General features: G+C 36.5%; 1 protein-coding gene across 1 annotated transcript in view; it reads right to left on the bottom strand.

Annotated features, from left to right (window-relative positions):
• The window catches only part of LOC116878504 (mediator of RNA polymerase II transcription subunit 13-like), a 46,574-nt gene extending 26,506 nt beyond the window's left edge, over window positions 1-20,068 (bottom strand). Inside the window, exon 1 of the mRNA XM_032876101.1 lies at window positions 19,885-20,068. Coding sequence (XP_032731992.1) covers window positions 19,885-19,956 — 72 coding nt within the window. The 5' untranslated portion in view covers window positions 19,957-20,068. The remainder of the gene's footprint in view (window positions 1-19,884) is intronic.
• Window positions 20,069-20,090: the final 22 nt, after the last annotated feature.

Here is a 20,090-nt window from a genome sequence, read left to right as displayed (position 1 = left end):
TTTGACAGAGATGCCAAGGTAATTCAATGAGACAAGTACACTCTTTTCAACAAATAATGCTAGAACTAGATACCCACATACCAAAAGAATTTCAACCCCTACCTTACACCACACACACACAAAAAAAAAACCACAAAATGGATCACTTGATCACAGACCTAAACCTAACAATTAAAACTACAAAACTTCTGAAAAAAAATGACAGAAAATCTTGGTTACCCTGGAATCACAATTAGAACTCTCATACAATTGGTGGAAATGTAAAACGAAACAACCGTATTTTAAAAGTTTAACATTTCTCTATAAAGTGAACCCTGTTTCCCACGTAAGTAAGCAAGTTGTGGTATATCAATATAAGAGATTACGACTCAGCATTAGGAAGAATAACCTATTTGCATAACAATAGGAAGCCTGGTACAAAACACTATATCCCATATGATTCCATTAAAAAAAGTCTAGAAGACAAAATGAATCTACAGTAACAGAATAGTGGTTATCTGGAAATGCGGATGCCATTACAGATGTTTTCTATTTTGATTTCAGTGGTGGATTCACACAGGTATACATTTGTCAAAACTCATGAAATTGTACTTACTTGCTTAAAATGGGTTCACTTTCTTGTAGGTAAATTATACCTCTATAATCAAAACTTTACGAACTAATGGAAGAATTCAGGGGAAAAATTCTCTCAAAAAAAACCCCCTATTTTTAATATAGCCACAACATCATCTTACCACCTTGCTCATCTCCCTAAGTAACTATGAATCTCTTTCAGAAAATATGCAATGTTTTTGAAAAAATTATTTTCACACCTAAGTACATTAGAACACTGGTTAATGATTTATATTTATTAACCTAAACTAAAAGAGAAGTCTTGTGAAATTTCTAGGAACTGAATTATTTAATGAAGTTCATTAGAGTCATCAGGATGATTTCTCATCCAACTGCAATAACAGACTATAGACAATAATTTCTATCCTTTTCTCTGCATAGCAGACACTGTTAGTTGGCTACCCAAACATGAATGGCTCCTTACTCCGTGGTAACATATATTCTATATTACTGAGGCAAACAACATGCTCCCTTAAAACTTCCTTGATATGGCTAGAAGTGTTACAAGGAAATTGGAAGAAGTTTCCTTAAAAAAGAGGAGTTAATTTTGGGTTGATTTTTTGTGTGTCCTTCCTACCTTCCCTACTACTTCCAATCCAGAATGCCACCACCATGACTAGAGTTTGAACAACCATCTTGGACAATATGCGACTACTTGTGATAAACTAAAGATGAGGGAGTAAAAAGAAAAAGCCTGGGACACTTGATGACGCAGACAGGACCAAACCAGCTCTTAAATGTCTGCCTCCAGGCTGCTTACATATAAAAAAGAAATTAACTTCTGTCTTCTTTAAGCTATTTCTCTAGCTTTTAACAAACACATGATTATGGTAGTATCCTAAGTCATTTTTGGTGTGAGCATTCTAGCTTTTTTATTTAAAAAAAAAAACTAAATGACTTTTACGGGCGCCTGGGTGGCTCAGTGGGTTGAGCCTCTGCCTCCGACTTGGGTCACGATCTCAGGGTCCTGGGATGGAGCCCTGCATCGGGCTCTCTGCTCAACGGGGAGCCTGCTTCCCCCCCAATCTCTGCCTGCCTCTGCCTACTTGTGATCTGTCAAATAAATAATAAAATCTTTAACAAAAAATAAAAAATAAATAAAAATAAAAAACTAAATGACTTTTAGTGAGGTGATAATTTTTTTTTTTAAGATGTATTTATCTGAGAGAGAAGCAGGGAGCAGTTATCTCCAGCAAACTTCCTGCTGAACACAGGGCTCAATCTCACCACCGCAAGATCACTGCGAGAGGCAAAATCAAGAGTTGGATGCTTAACCTTCTGAGCCACCAAGGAGCCCCTATAAGTTCTTTTTTTTTTTGAGACTATGCAGTTACCTAGGTTTTTATCTTGCCCCAGTCATTGATCAAAACAATAAACTATCCTACTTTTTCATTTTCCAAATGATTCCTCAATTTGGAATAAAGCATTCTAAAAGAAAAAAAATCTATCTCCCTATCTGTAGGAAGAAATTTTAAGCTGCATTATTACTCCATTAATCTCTGATGAAATTTTAAAAAAATGTAAACTGTATTATCACTCCATTAATCTCGGGCAAATCTATATGCTCCAGTGATTTCTACCTTCATGCCTGCGTTATATTATATGGTCTACACTGTTAATTTTTAAAAGGCTCAGAAAAGAAAGAGTCCAATAATGCTTGGAAGAGCTAGGAAGAGCTTCACAAAAGCCCTTCGAGGATTTAGACAGGAGAACGAAGAGCATGCAATACGTACACAATGGTTAAATGCGTTTGGGCTCTGAAGTCAGAGACCGCTCCATCATCTGCTGGCTGTTTAAAATGACATATTGGTTACATGAGTTAAAATTCTTGCTTCAGTTTTTTTATCTGAAAAACGGGAACAGTACTACTTCATGAGGACCTTGATGAGAAAAATGCATGTAGCTGGCAAGCAACTAGACAGTTTCAGGCAATTAATAAGCACTTTTCGAAACAGCAAAAGCTCTAACAATGTGTATTTGAAGATCTGACTTGAAATACAGATTCCTATTAGTGAACGCATGGAAATTTTAAATAGGAAAACAAAAAGGTTTTTTAGAGATTAAAAGCTTTTAAAAAATAAGAAAACCACAGAATATGCATACCCATATATATGAAAAGATGCTCATAACCTCATTAAAAATAAGAAACTAAAAACTAAAAAACTGAGATTATTTCATACATAGAGTAGAAAAAATTCAAGTAAGTTTCATTAGAGGCAAGGACAGAAGACATGGGACATTTATATATTGCCCACAGGAATGTAAACTGACACTTTTTTTTTAAATGTTTGACTATAACTATCAAAATTTAATGCATAACTGTACTGGCTCAGAAAAAAGTGAAATGATGTTTCTCATAGCTGATGGTCAAGCAATAGTGCATCCATCCTATAATGCAGAATACCAACTGTTAAAAATATATATAGAAAAAAATGAGGTATATCTAAATTTGCTGACTTATTACAATATCTTCAGACACTATTAAGCAGAAAAAGCATGCTACAAGAGAAGCTGGAGAATTATCCCCCATGATTTTTTTAATCTATAAATATGCCTATCATCAACAGAATGCATAAACAGGTGTAGGAGTGAATTTTAAGTCCACATTGTTAGAACATAGTATTAAACTAAAAAAGCAAGTTGCAAAAGAATATAGTATATTCCATTTATAAAAAGCTCAAAAACATGCAAAACTATATATATACACACATCCTAAACATACATAATTAAAACTTTTTTAAAAATACACAAAGAGGGATGCTTGGGTGGTTCAGTTGTTTAGGCATCTGCCTTCAGCTCAGGTCAGGATCCCAGGGTCTGCATCAGACTCCTTGGCTTAACAGGGAGCCTGCTTCTCCCTCGGCCTGCCAACGCCCCTGCTCATGTGCGCTCCCTCTCTCCCTGGCAAATAAAATCTTTAAAAAAGTAAAATAATAAAATAAGTAAGAAATTTTTAAAAAATACAGAAAGATAGGGGGGCCTGGGCAGCTCAGTCAGGTAAGCGTCCAACACGTGATCTCAAGTGTACATCTTGATCGCAGGGTCGTGAGTTCAAGCCCTGTATTTGGCTCCACACTGGGCGTGAAGCCTACTTAAATAAAAGAAAAAAAAATACAGAAAGATAAACATGAAATTCAGGATAGCTGTTAACCTCTGAAGGGAGAAGGAAGAATGGGAAGGGAAGGGCAGCACAGGATTATGCAAAGGATAAAATGTTCTTTTTCTTACTCTGGGTATCAGGCACATGGGTGTTCACTGTGTCATGAAGATTCTTTCTACATGATTTACACATACTACTTTTATGTACTCATATTTAATAAAAAATTTTTGGAACTGCATATGTATATGCACAAACATATGCAAAAGAAAAACTCTGGAATGATGAAAATTAAACTACTGGTAGTTACCTCCCCATGGTGGCAGGGAACCTTCATGTTTTATTATTTGAATATTGTTTGAATTTGAAACTGATTACATAATTTTTATTAAATATATAAAATACACAATTTTCTTTTAAAATTGTAACTACAAAACTGTAACCATATGGAAAATGTGTGAGTGAATTCAGCTGAATGAAGAACTATATTTATGCTGTGATTACCTCTATGTACATAAAAAGGGAACATTAACAAGAATGGAAGAGCTGGGGTAAATCTGATCTAATGGACTGTTTTCATTTTTTATAAGTTTTAATTTCTTGGAAGTTACCTTTCTTGGAAATATTTCATATTTCATTAGCTACTACCTCACTTGGAGAGAAATTAAAGAAAAATGACAACTGCAAGAAAGCCAACTCTCCACCTTCAGGGTAGCCAAGTGAAAAATCTACCCACATGGGAAGGCTGAATGAATTACAGCCAATTGACAATGGATAGTACACACTGTGCCAGTAAGTGCACTCAGAACAACAGGAGAGGATCCCCACCACACCAAGGAGATTACATCAAAGAGTTCTGAAGTGCATTGTACATTTTAGAGCTTTCACTGACAACTGGCACTGCCAAGTAAAAGTACAGCCCTGGCAGGGAACGCTCCACAGTCCAGAGAGCCCAGGAATGTGCTGAAAAAGCAAAGGGGTATGGAGGGAACAGCAGAGAGGGACGGAAGAAGGGAAAACTTTCCCCAAAATGCGAGGTAAAGATACGACATGGCATAACAATCATACTCTTAACACCTATAAAAATATCATACAATCAGAAAGCTAAGTATTGAGGAAACAAAAACAGAATGGCAGAAATAAAAATTTAAAAGAACTCAAAAGTCAGAATGAGGAAGAGGCACCAAAGACTCACACTGGAGTCTTCACAAATATCTTCTCTACTCTATCCACTACACCAATTCCTACAAATTGGCAATTTCCACAAAGGCAAGAAGAAAACCAGGGTCACAAGTCTACTTCCTCCTCCTACCAAAAATATCAACAATATGAAATGTAACCAAAACCTTTAAAAAACTCAACGAAAACATCCCAAAACAGATTTGCAGAGAAAATATGTAATCTGCTTCCTGAGCTTACCACTATTAGAAGCGAAGGCTCTATGTAATAAAGGCTATGTCATAGGCCCACTGCTGTCAGGGTACCCCCCACCTTTCTTTCTTTCTTCCCATCAGGGTTCCTCCATGCCCATTTCTGATCATCAAAGTTTCATGAGCTCTTCCTCTGCCAAAGTGTTATTTCCACCTCCATCACCACCCACACCTCTCCAAAGGCCCTTTTCCATCCACCCTACCAGCCTTGCCTTCTCCGTTCTTCCCCACGTTTTTCTCCCCCTCTTACAAATCTCACTCCTCAACTTCAGAGAGAACTCTTCTCACTGCCTCAAATCTTATCTGAAAACAGGCAGGTTATAGATGTAAATGTTTTTTACTTTCTTTTCTCTAAACCTACCTTTTTGCCCCAAGATCCTGTCAATAATTATTTTAAACTTTTTGAGTTCTGTAGGACCTAACAGCAAAGACCAGGCTCAGTGAATACTTTCATAAATGCATACCTGTGATCAAAGCCTAAGTCTTCTGCTAACAACTATAGCACATAGATGCCTCCAACTCTTCCTCATTTTACATGCACAAGAATGCAAATGCCGTAAGACCAAGAAAGAACACGTCTGTTTGCCAGTTGGTTCCTCTTCCATGACATATGTAATTGGTCACCAAGTCCTATCAGAATTACCTCCAAAATATCACTTGATCCATTTATCTCTTTCTGCTCCTACTAGCCCTGCATGATTTCTTACATCTAGCCTACCCTAGGAGCCTTCTCTCTGCCTTTGGTTTCTCCCTGTTACAATCTACACTCCACAGAGCCCACATGAGTTCTCTCTCTGAAACATACATCTGATCATGTCATTATGCTCCTTAAAATCCTTCAGGCATTCCCCTGGTGCATGCAGAATAAACTTCCAGCTTCTTCATGTCATCCGATCTAGCATCAAACATCACCTTTCAGTCTTCTTTCCCCTCTATTACAGACTAGGCATTAAATAAAAAGTATACCTAATGAAAGAATAATTGACAAGATGTCCCGAAATGTTGGATGACATACATTTTATTTATATAATTGACAAACTTGTTCATCTCAACCATACATTATTACCACTGAAATCAAACTTTTACAAAATAGTTAAAGTTCTATCCACATAATTTTTTAAAACTAGGTTGAGGTGTTTAAAACATTTCTATTTTCAATTCCAATATAAAAAGGTAAGGTGGATCTCAAGGAATATAAATCAACAGTTACTTTCTAAAATGAACGTTAACATATATTATACCAAATTTCTCAAAGTTTCTGGAATACGTTAAAGTCAGCTCTTTGGATTCTTAACAGTGTATCATACCTACCATATGAGAAAGTTTGGCAACAAATTCAAAGCTCCTTTAGAAGATAAGTGCCTCCTTAGTGAGTTTCATTCATTTTTCCATCTAGAATATTCCTTGAGATTACCAAAGAAACTACCAAAACAAGCTATTTATCTTAACACATTCAGGAGAAGACTTTCCTAAGAACAAATAAATCTTTTTCAGCTCAAATTTATAAAATTTACTAAAGAAATCAGTTTATTAACTTACACATATCAAAATATGAGTTCTCATGAGAATCACACCACTGTTTAAATGTTATAGGATCTTGCAGACAGATTCAAGAATAGCACCATCTGTCTGGGTTACAAAGCTCAGTTTCACCACGGTATCACCAAACAGCAACAAACTATCATTTTCATACATATCTCTCTCTCCAGTAATTTACAGACATATAATGAATTTAATCTATTTGGGATCAGCACACTTGATTCAATCTACACAGATGATTTCATTTTGTATGTAAACCAACATATTTTAAAAAAATGTTTTTAGTAAGTAAAGTTTGGTTAGGAACTTATATTTCAAAAGATAAATATTTATGGTCCTCAGGAGCTGGGATGTAGATTTATGCTCTGATATAACCTCTAAATATTAAACTGCTCAGGTGCTTTACAAATGTGTAAAACTAAAAAGTACCTGTTGTTGAGAAAAATTATCATTTAAGTAAATGTTTCTAAAATATCTATAGCTCTAGAATTACAACACCACATTTTCTGAAAAGACTTCAATCCTTCCTTTTTTTTTTTAGAGGGGGGAGGGAAGAGAAGGGGGATAGCGAATCTTAAGCAGGCTCCACACCCTGCACAGAGCCTGACATGGGGATCACTCTCAAAACACTGAGATCATGACCTGAGCCAAAATCAAGAGTCGGACACTTAACTGCGTTAGCCATCCAGTGTCCCCTCAATTCCTTTTCTTTAAGTGAAAAGAACTTAAAAAGAGAATTATAAATTCAACCATGAAGAACATGAAAATAAAGCTGAGAAAAATTTCATTATATTCCTGAATCCAAAAATAGAAAATACTTGCCACTGCAACTTGTAATCTAAACAACTAATACAGGCACGACTGTTACAGTTAGAATACCCTCTATACCTCCCCTCCACTGAATACTAAGGCAGACCACAAGAGGGTGAAATTCTAAATACATATGAGTGTTCTTTGTCCTAATCTTCACCAGTGGAAGAATTGCTAAAGAGCATTTATGGAATACAAGATGGCTTACTGGGTAGTCTCAAATGAGTAAACCAACAGTAAAAGGCAGGGTAAAAACCTTAGTCTCAAACTTTCTGCTAAAATTTTAAGAGATTATCTCAACAGAATACTTTTTTTATTTATCCGAAGGCTTTTCTTAATCATTACTTCAGTCTCACTAAAAATGGACCTCAGGATGGTATTTGATCTTCGCTAGACCGACAAGGTATAACTACAATTATACTCAATTCTACTCTCCCTTTATGATAATTTGCCTTGATCCCCAAAAAGCGAAAATCCCACTTCCACTTAATTTGTCCCAATATCCAGTCTTAACAATTAATGTACCACTAAATTAAAATCAACTTTCACTGAAAACAAAATACATTGAACCACTAGACTCAGAACCTGGAGGCAGTTATACACAAGCAGGGCAGGAATTCTTAGCACACATCTACAAGGTATGTATGCCATATATCCAAAAGTGGCGTTCTTTCCGGGGTTTTTGCTCATCATCAGTAAGAACCACATCGTAAGGTACTAAACTGCTGACCTGGGCAACAATTTGGAGCAAAATTACAGAGAGAGAAGAAAAGATACCGACGGAAGAGGCATCCTTTAAAATAAGATTTTCTGGAGTGGCTGACTAAACTATAAAAGAAATTCCAGAGAAAAAGAACCAGAAAAATATGGACAACAGCAATGGTATTTGATACAATTTGAGGGGGCTTACTTTGAAGAGCGCTTCTCATTTGGGCAGATGTATGTCGATTCTAGTATGACTAGCTCAGAATTAGCTTTATAATTCTTAAGTGTACAAATTAAGAAGATAACATCTGACCTACTTAAAATGACCATTAAAGGAAAATAAAAAAGATGGCTGATAACAACACGCACATCAAGTAAAATGCAAAATTCTTAGCTACTCTTTAAAAAATTTATTGAGGCTCAAGCTCAATACATTTCATCTTTGAATTTGAAAAGCATTCAAGCTACAACTGAGACTGTCCCCTCTTCCTTCACACTTAATCACAACCTACATCCTCGCCATCTTTGACGAGGTGTCTTTCTCTTTTCTAGCACTAATCCTAGCCATCCTCTGGGTTCTTACTAGCAACTCCTGCTAGACTCCTTTCATCAACTAACAACTTTTCTTCTATCAAACATCTCTTTCTGCCCCTCCACTATTGCTGCTCCTAAGTCTACAAACACAAATGAGGCTCCTGCATTCTAAAAAATTTCCTTCAATCTACCTTTTAATCTCTTTCCCTTACCACTCCCAAATCCCTGCTTGCTTTACAATCAAGCTTCTTCAGCTGAAAAGTGTACCCCATTCACTCATTCTGCAACCCACCAGAATCCAGAGTCTATCCTCAATAGTCAAATATAACAATTTCAACTAAGTATCCTGCCATCCAAATAGCAAACTTCATCTTTCACTCCTTACCTGTCCCTTCAAGGTCCACTATGACTATCTCCGAAAATCATATTCTCTTTATTTTTATTGCAGAGAAAGCAAATTATAATCAACTGTAGAGCATATATAACATACACATTCATGACTTAAATATCTAGGCTTCATGAGAAGCAATCCTGGACCAAAATCAAATTTTTAAAAAATGCACAAAAGTTAAAGAAGGATGGGTTACAGAGTTCAACAATTCTAGTTTGTCTATGTAAGAGAGCAATCCTAGAAAGGCTTTTAAGCACATTATTAAATGTAATACCATTTAACACACTTGTTTTTCCTCAATTCATTTCTCGTAATAGTTTCTATATCATCTTGGATTATCTCCTGCTTTTAGTTTCATATCCCATCTGCTCATTTAAGATTCACGTCTGTCCAGTTTCTGAAATATTTGTCACTTTAGTCATTAGCATTTTGCGTAATATAGCACTGTTTTTTTAAAGTTCAGAACTGAATTATTTTAGAAAACTGATTATTTTAACATCACCATTTCTTAATCCAAATTGGCCTGCCCACACTTCAAATTTTCCATCTAACAAAAATTAGATTTCAATAAGTTTTTTTTAAGATTTTATTTATTTATTTGAAAGAGTGTGTGAATGCAGGGGGGTGGGGCTCCACAGAGGGAGAAGCAGACTCCTGAGCAGGGAGCCTGACATGGGGCTCAAACCCACGACCCTAAGATCATGACCTGAGCCAAAAGCAGATGCTTAACCGACTGAGCCACCAAGGCACCCCAGATTTCAACATTTTATAATATTTTCAAAGGAAACCAAGACCATAAATCAGAAGTGTTCTCCTACATACCACTTCAGTAAATATTCTCAAGGACAGACTCAGAGTTATCAACTGAGCTTCCAAAGAATGTCCTTTCCATTTCTCTCTAGAAGTTCCTTCAAGATCCAGTTTAAAACTCCCCTTCTCGGGACACCTGGGTGGCTCAGTTGGTTAAGCGTCTGCCTCCAACTCGGGTCATGATCCCAGGCCCTGAGATCGAGTCCCATCTGGGGAATCCCTGCTCATAGGGGAGCCTGCTTCTCCCTCTGCTTGTGCTCTCTCTCTCTGACAAATAAAAAAAAAAAAAAAAAAAAAAATCTTTTAATGGAAAAAAAAAAAAACTCCCCTTCTGAGTTTTTCTGGCTACAAAGTCCTATGCTATCTGCTAGTGATGCTCTTCCTCAGCAGTAATCATATAGCATCCTAGAAATTAAATATTATATGTAGGTCTTTTTTCCCACATTAGCAAAGCATTAGTCCTTTTATAAGCCCAAGCCAGATTTTAATCACTACTAATATATATACATTATTCAAAAATGAACTCTGGGGGAGCCTGAGTGGCTCAGTCTTTAAGCGTCTGCCTTCGGCTCAGGTCATGATCCCAGGGTCCTGGGATAGAGCCCCACATCATCGGGGTCCTGCTCAGAGAAAAGCCGGCTTCTCCCTCTCCCACTCCCCCTGCTTGTGTTCCCTCTCTCACTGTGTCTCTCTCTGTCAAATAAATAAATAAAATCTTTTTTTAAAAAATGAATTCTGGAGATGCCTGGGTGGCTCAGTCAGTTTAGCCGCTGCCTTTGGCTCGGGTCATGATCCCAGGGTCCTGGGATCGAATCCCACATCGGGCTCCTTGCCCGGCAGGGAGCCTACTTCTCTCTCAGCCTCTGCCTGCCACTCTGTCCGCTTGTGTGCGCTCTCTCTCTCTCTCTGACAAATAAAAATCTTTAAAAAAAAAAAAAAATGAATTCTGTAAGTCCTAAATTTCTCAAATATAACATAAAAAAATTAACATTTCTAAATAGTAGTTTATTGGCTACCCCTTCCAATCTCACCCTCAATTCTCTTTTTCATTTCACTAGGGCTCAGAAGTCCTGATTTACCACACAATATACCAAGTAAAAACTGTACCTCTGCTGGTGAGTGAAGGAAAAAAAGTAAGGAAGAGCTAAAGGACAAAGAAATACAAAAATCTTTCCTGATGACATCGCAGGACCTGCCACTACTCTCCAAGTTTTAATAAAAGTGTATCAAAGAGGAAGCAGGAAGGGAAGGGAAAATTCTTCCCATGGGGGTGGGGCACCAATCTATACCTCTCAACACTCTCTTCAAGCCTCTCTCTCTGATAGCAATCCTCTCTCCAAGGTCTAGAAAAGGGTTTAGGTGCTGGGCTGTACCCACTCCCCCTGCTGGGGGCCAAAAAGGGTTTTTAGGGAGTGCCTGCTCTGATTACCAGCACTAAACAGAGGAAAGGTGCTCCAGACATTCTACCAGCAACAATAAATATAAGTTCATTCCCATAAAAATGTTGCCATAAATAACACAATCAAGTAAAACATAACATAAATAAGCTAACAATCATTTGTAGCAACAGAAGGCTATGTTTTTACATGGAAAAAAACTCAGAAATTAGCTCTTTTAAATATTTCAGAATGCCAAAGAACACCTACATGTAAAATTCTACACCTCTGGATAAAAACTTAGGACTCTATTCATATTCCACTTGACTAATAAAAAAACTACAGTTGAGGGTGGGGGAATTCACTCCTTCAGCAAGGTCTAAACAATATTTTTAGATGTTGCTGCATTATTAAGTGGAAAATACAAATTAGCCAGTAGTTGAAAATATATACTTTGTTCAAAACATAGTAAGGGTTGTGACATGCACGTCAGACTAAAACATGATTTAGTCTTTAAAAAGATATTTATTAAGTACTATTTCTGACATTCCCTGAGACAAATCTCAAAATGTTAATAGAACTGCTATTTAAAGTTCAAAGAGCACTCTGGAACTGCCAAGGAATTAATAGCTTAAACCACCAAATAAGAGCCACAGTTCAATTTCCAGGCTCAGCCAGTCAGAGCTTAGGGTTGGTACAGTAAAATCACTCAGCATATTAAAGACACACCAGACAACTATGGATCATATACACAAATGAAAAATTGGAACATCCAAATATAAAATTCAGGTTTTTCTTCTCAATAATGGCTTACTGATGAGGAAAGATACAAGAACAATTTAATCTTCTGCCCCCCCCAAAACAAGTACAAATACAACATAACTTTCATACTTAAAACAACGAATTTTGCCACTGCAACTTCCTAGTGAACCGCCTAGGGCTACTCTCTGACCTGAGTCATAATATGTTAGAAGTCTCTTCCTATTAAAAACTACTCTTTCCTTAAAGGGTACTCAAAATTATCTTTCTTATTTCCTGCCCTCCTTCTTATTTCCATCAAGTTTACTGAAGGAGAAACTGAGGCACATAACCATAACACAACCAACTTGATCTGACTAGTTAGTTACTAATAAAAAACATGAATACCACTTAATTTTCCTCATTACCATTCACTGCCCATTATGCTGGGCTCATGAAAAGTAATCCTAAACTGAAGGTTTAGCAAAAGCCCCACAGTACAGCTCAAAGAATGAAAATGAAGGAATTCTAGATCAAGTCCCAAACAAAATCTCTAACAGGTTCCAAAATCTATAGGTCGCCTACCACACTACAGAAAAATACTAAATTCCTATTCCTTTGATGTATGATAAGCACAGATCTCTTGATCAGCTGACATTATCTTTTAAAAAGGTTAGAATCACCTAAAATATTACCAAGCCACAGTACATATAGCCTACAAAAAATATATTCAGAATACAGAGCTAAAAACCTATGTAAGTTCAAGGAAAAATAACATAATTGTGATCAGGACCTAAAGGAGCAATGAGAACTCCCTTAGGAATAAGATAGAGAATAGTTGTCCAGTAATTCATTTATTTAACAAATGGTTAATGAAGGTCTAACTATTAAAGAGAATGCAAAGATGATACAGACAGGGTTAGTGCCCTATAAAACCTCATGTGCTTATCACAGGTACATAGAAGAAGGTACATACATATATGGAGCAAGAGTGACTAGTTCTGCCAGTGAGAGTCAGGGAAAGCTTCACAGAGGAGGTGATATTTTACCTACTTAAAAGATGAGTAGGACTGTACCAGGCATATATAAACATGCAAAAAAATAAAAAATAATAAATAAATAAATAAATAAATAAACTAGGAGCTGGTTCCCTGAGTGAGATATACATATGTTTTTCCCTATTTCTCTTTAGGACATTAAAATTCAATCATGAGAATTGCCAACACAAAATGTTTTTTACACCAATTATACTCTTTTGAATACTTTACTTATTAGCTCTCAAATTAAACCCAGATGGATTTAATCATCTTTCCTATTTAATGAAATAATGTAGAACTCTATGAGGAAGCTTCATGTGTCTTAGACAAAAATACTTCCTCAGAAACTTGTCAATGCCCTTTGGGGAGAAAAAAAATCAAAACAGTTTTCATGGAATTTAATATACCCTCTAGATGATCAATCTTTGAAATTCCCACTCAATATTATAAAAATTCTTTTCACAATTATTTTATTTAAAACACATCATTTCCTCAAATTTAAATATCAAATGTCTTAAAATATATCCAAGTGATGTAGTGATTTAGAACAAATTATGACTCAACTATTACAGTAAAGAGACCCAGTGATGAAGGAGAAAAGAATATTTACCTGCAAGTTTACCTAATTCTCTTTATCTTCCCCCGATTTCTTAAGTTAAAGTTTCAAATTTAAACTATGAAAAATAAAGACACAAATGAAATCTTAATATAATCAACTCAGGGGTTCCTTCAACAGTAATGGAATTTCACTGAACTAGAAAAAATACAAAATGTAGAAAGCTGTCGACCAGGGCTCTGTGCTATTTCACAGTAGTAAAAATACGGTTTTAATAGGATTCTACAATTCACCAAGAATAAGAAAACAAAGGTTCAGAAATACACATAATATACCAGAGTATGGAGATGCCAATGACATAACATTTTCCCTTAGACACAACAGATTCTAATTCTCATCTAGAAAGAAAGAAAATAAAAAGTCATCTTTATTCTTTTTTTCCAGAATCAAATCCAAATGTACTCTGAAAGACATTTTATTAGCTCAAAAAAGGAAAACAACTTTATTCCAACAAACATAACTAAAGCATGCTAATATAAATGCAAGCAAAACAGGCGCCCCTAAAAGAAGACTATGATAGCCAATTTATGGGGATAAAATCTAATCTTTACTACAAATGGATCTTTAAAATGAAAGAATAAGACATTGTAGTAGAGTAAGGGAACTGTCGGAAATAAACACCAACCACAACACTTTAAATGAATTTAAAACTTTTATAGCAACTAAAGATAGAAAACTATGTAATGTACATAAGTGACTTTATACTAAACAAAAATTGGGCACACATACATATTTCATTCATGCAAATGAGTCTGAATTTACAATTCCTCGTTTATGTTAATATTTACCAAGATTAATGGAAAATCATCTCCCCTATGTAATGAAGTGAATTCCCCCAACAGAACAAAGCTAACACCTTCAAATCTTTCAAATAAACAATGAAAGCACATACTATAAAAGGAAATTATCTGAACAGGATCAGAAAGAAGTTAAATGATTCAAGAGGGAAAAAAAGTTCTAAATTCCAAGAACACATTGTAAATATTGATTCATTAATTCCAAAACTCTAGACTCTAAGCAAGTCCTATGAAACAAACGTGCACGTGTGTGTGTGTGTGTGTGTGTGTGTGAGAATTTTTTTAACGATATGCCACAGCACATTTTTAGGCTACCTAATTACCTCACTTTGCAAGGCATTAAATGTTATTTTCTCAAAACAGGAATGTTTAAAAAAACACAAAATAGAAATTCTGGTGGCCAATACTGGCAACACAAATAGTTTATAAAGCAGATTAGCACAAAACATACTTTAAACAAAAGCACTAATAAAAATATTGCAGAAAGTCCTTTTCTTGATTTTTAATAGCAGCAATGCACATTTCAGTAATAATAGTACCCAATATTCAACCATACTATTAATTTTCATAAACTCTGATCTCTCTCACTGGCTAGTTTCTATGAAATAAACATCACCCACTCTCAGGGGAAAAAAAAAAAAAATCAGTACCTTCTACTACTGAAGGAGGAAACATTATTGTTCTAACAAAAATAAGTCAAATCATTTCAGAAAAATATTTAGTCTATCTCTGAATCAAACTTTTGACAGTTGTATTAACCGTTCATTTAAAAAAAAATCCAGATAAGCAATCTTTTTACTATTTATATTGAGTTTCATCTCAATTTTAAATAATCTAGCAAACATAACTATAAAATATACTTGTATTTTGCAAATGATTGTCTTAATTTATAGCATATAGTACAAACTGGTGACAGAGTATATCCTTTATTAATCTCAAGAGTAGAGGGAATCTCTCAGTGTCTGATGAATACAATTAACTCACAGTTAACAAGGCTAAATTAGCCAGTGAACAAAAAAGATGAATCCATTTTTACATACCTAATTAATATACTCCACTACTGTAACTTAATGTTATTTGAAGGAATGCCTTAAGAGATTTTTTTTCCCAAAGAGATTTTTTTCCCTAATACAGTCATGAAAAAAATGACCAAAACATTCCAAAGAAAATGCTAAACTATAAAAGCACCTGGGATAACCTCAATAAACATTTACAGTCCTAAAGGCACCCCAAGGCCTTCTTCTCACAAAGAAGGAAGAGTCCCAACCTAACTTCCTCTCAGTGAGCACTTCAAGCAGTAACACAGCGACATTAGTTTTGCAGCACGCAAGGCTTAGGTACATTATTTTCTCTTTAAAATTATGAACTCATCACACGTACAAATGGCTCTTTAAAACGGTCCAGTAAACTGCTACACTATGCCTTAAATTGCTGTCTATTATGTACTTAAAAATATTTACTAGCAATTGGAAGTTAATATGGCAACTATTACCGGGGGGCAATTATTGCTATTAAAAATATATAAATACTGTAACACCATGTGCTACCAACAAAATGCTAAACAGAAAACATACATTAGCAAATTATAAATATTTTCATTAAAGAAAATAAACCATCCTGAAAATAAGATGCTTTAGGTTTAAATACTAAAATTGGCAATTGGGATGAAAAAATACCCTATGTATGTTGGCACTTGAGAAGATGAGAGAAATCATTCCTTTTTGCTCATTTTCAACTTACAGCCCTCCACATTTGGTTCCAGCTCAAAAGAATAGATCCCAAAGTTTCTATATTTACCATTATCTTCCCTCTCTGCAAAAATATAAATCTCCTAAGAAAAAAGAGAGCAGGTCAACAACAGATTACCTTAAAGCTTCACACACAGAATTAATGGTCCGTCATAGGAGGTATGTACTAATATGTGCATGTGTGTTTCAATTCAGGGAGGGAGAATTTTATATCATCACCCAATTACTCCACAGTCAGGAAGAGTGTGAGCAAATAAAACAATGTGAAGGTGGAATCCACATACTTAAGAATTAGGCCGCCCCATTTCAAAGAGTATATACTTAAAACTAGTTAAAGAACACAAAATCACTTTCCTCCATATGATCTCAACAGAGAAACAAAACTAAAGCAAAACTAAAGATATATTTCTATCTGGAAATTATGTCTTCCCTCAAGGGTGAGTTTGATAAACCATAGGGTGCCCTGTTACACTTTCCAAAAAGACAAGATTTAACACACTTAACTGAATTATAACTGAGTGACTATCTAACGAGAGTCTCCCAGAAAAGTGATGGACAGCATGAGAAAACAGTTTTATGTCACAAGGGTAACAGCAAGGCACGCATTTAATGCAGGAGCTAGGGATCCTCACAACAGGCAGAATAAGAAACACATACAATCATCCGTATCATACACACCCAAGACACTTTTTCCGTTAGGAAATGGGGGTAGGGGGTGACAGAGAATTTGGGAAATTTGATACCATGCAGTAGAAAATCAGAAAGCAAAACAAGAACAAAAATCTTAAAGCAGTTGATTGCACAATCTACTTTTGCTAAGCCACAATGAACACCTGAAGGTAATAGAAAGTGGGCGGATCATTACTGTGGTACAGAACTTTAATCTCTAGTTTATATTTCAATCCACATTAATATGAATATCTAGGTAAATTCTCTATAAACAGTACTTTTCTCTGCTCAAAAAAACTGCAGGCCAAAAAGAAAAATACATGCTATTATTAAGCACATAAGAGTTCTTGTAACACATGCTTTATTTTAAACAAGAGATGATTTTCTCTCTTTTGGAATTAACTATTCCATACAACGTACTTTAGACAACATATTTTTAATATTCTAAGTTCCTGCTGTATCAGATTTTCAAGGAAAACTGCATTTGAATGAGCAAAACTTTATATTATCAGCAGCTTTTTAACTGATTCTCAATTTAAAAAAAAAAAGCACCTTTTCCACCCTCCACATACAGGAGAATGTAGACATTCTACAGTCCTTTAAAAAAAAAAAAAAAAGTCAACCCAGGAATTTCTTGAGTTCTGCGTTTCAAAGTTGCCATATAATGAGTAATCCTACACACACACACACACACACACACACACACTTAATTCCTGGTTTGAAAAGGTTGAGAGAAATACCCAAAGTAGAAACCTCTAGTTGGTCATATAACACAAAATCCTCTCCTATAAAATTGCTTGTTTCTCCAAAAGAATCTCAAGCATCTTATCTCTTTAACATGATCATCCTTACCTGAGCTTTAAAAAAAAAAAGATTTAAAAAATTGTATATCTTAAAGCCTGTCTACACACATAAATATAGTTTCATTGGTCTACAAAATCTACTGTATATAGATTAGCCACATATACACAAGCCATTACCAGTCAGAATGATATATAGTAATTCGGGGCTCTCTCCTCACTAATATCGGTCTACTTGGTTATTATTTTAATTACCTGTTAAAGTGTCAATGTGGTCACCAGCCACCAAACAAAAACCATTTTAAATACCCCTTAATCAATATGTTTGCTAATCTATTAAAGTCTCTGAATCTGACTGATAGTAAATGATATTGTAGGGGAGAGAAAAGAGGAGGCAAAATGAATTCTATTCCCGTATGTCAAAAGACCAAGGGAAAATTATCACAGTACGAAAAGGAAGAACTGAAACTTGTAACTGAATTTTAAGATTAAATAAAGATTATTTGAAGATTATAATTTTAAGATTAAATAAAAATGTTGGAAGAAAAAAATTAACCTGATCTATACACTATAGTGAAAGCACAGATATTATGTCACTCTGTCTTTGTGGGTAAAAAAATCACGTGTTTTGATGCTTTTATCTGCATAAGGAAATATTTAATAAAATAGCACTTCCATTTGAAAAGTTGGCAAGAATGTGTATTTCTCCACCAGTCTCAAGAAAGAAAAAGGCATCTATGCTGACCCCGACCCATAATTAAATGTAACTAATTACAATTTGAACACTAAATTATTTATCCAGTGTAATTGTAAACAAGGATTAAAAGGAAATAATGCTTCTATCTACTACAGAGATTACAGAAAACTATTTCCCCAAAATGCATGTTCTCCAAAGACAACCCCCCCCCAAAAAAGGGTACATAACTTAAAATAAGTTAGGTTTTTTTTCTAAAGGCTAAATTAAACAAACCGTTCAGCCAATTTTCCAATTATATTCTACGCTTGGAACATAATTGCCTTACATCTGTTTACAAATCTTTGCTCAATATTTAAACAAATTCGTAGTCTCCCGGGCACATAGCTATACATACAGTAACTCATGCACAAAGCACATATTTAAAGACCACGCACTGCAATTATTAGCCTAAACGCCAGGTTTAACAAGGTGAATGTTTTCAGAGCTAGGTAATACGACCCAATAAAAAGCAAAGATGGCATTTACCACCAAATGTCACAGCACCGCCAGGAAAGAGTTGCCGGAGCCCTATACATTTTTAATTTCGATGAATCTAGACGTCGTCGTCGGGTGCCAGGCTTCCCGGAGAACAATTGACACCCGAACTGCTTCAAGATTAAGGCAGGCGATTCAAATCCGAAGGAAAAGTTGTCAATTATCAGAGAGAGAGCGCGAGAAAGGCGAAGGCAGATAAAAGCGATGTTATCAAACCGCCCAGCTTGTTGCTTTTGTGTGTGTGTGTGGATTCGTTGTTAGGACAGAGAAAACAGTTTTTAAAAGACACAGGAGGAGAGAAAGAAGAAAAAGCCTTCTCCACCTTCCGTCGGCTCCGTGCAATGGCTTTACGGCTCTCCAGCGTAGTAAGCCCTGAGAGGCAGGCGGTTGTCGATGTTTACAATCGCGGGAGCTTCGGATGCAAGAGTCCTTTACTGACACAATCGCATTCAATCAACTGTTTTCGGGCGAAATTGTAGGTGTCATTATGGAATTTAAAAAAAAAAAAATTCAAAAGGCGGGCGGGCAGCCTATCCGACAACGGGGGAAAAGGCTGCTTATCGCGGGCGCGGGCAGCACAAGGCAAAGCCTTCCACATTTAGGGAAAAAAAGGGGGGGGAAGGGGAGGGGAAGGGGGGTGTGATTGCAACAGAGGGTGGGCGTTCGAAGTGCGACCCAGAATCCGCAGCTTTGAGACTTCCACATGCAAATTCCACGCCGAGCGCCGCGCTCACAAATGATTTTTAAAGAGCCAAATAAACACTGGATGGGATCCAAGGCGAGGGAGAGACGATCCAAAAGGGGGAGAATCGGCGAGAGGCGAACGGCGGGGAGAGGCGAGGGAGGGGCGAAGTCCCGGCGGCGGGAGGAGAAAGTTGGTCGGCGGCGGAGGTCGGGGACCCCCCCCCCGGCTCAGCCCCCCTCCCCACAGCCCGGCTACTCACCAGCGAGAAGAGGTTGGAGTGACAATCCTCCAGGCTCGCCCCGTTCGCCACCCAGTTCGCTGCCGCAGTCATGATCCTCCGCGAGCCCGGCCGCCAGAGCGGGGCATGTCGGAACGAGGCGTCCGAGGCGAGGCCGGGCCGGGCGGCGGCGCCTCGCCGGAGAGCGCGGGGCGGCCGGGTCGCCGCCGCCGCCGGGGGAGGGCGCG

Source organism: Lontra canadensis, unplaced genomic scaffold (genome assembly GCF_010015895.1).
Source record: "Lontra canadensis isolate GAN:19392208 unplaced genomic scaffold, GSC_riverotter_1.0 scaffold58, whole genome shotgun sequence".
Taxonomy (NCBI): Eukaryota; Metazoa; Chordata; class Mammalia; order Carnivora; family Mustelidae; genus Lontra; species Lontra canadensis.
The sequence above is the reverse complement of the archived record's forward strand: the minus strand, read 5'-3'. Positions and strand labels throughout refer to the sequence as shown.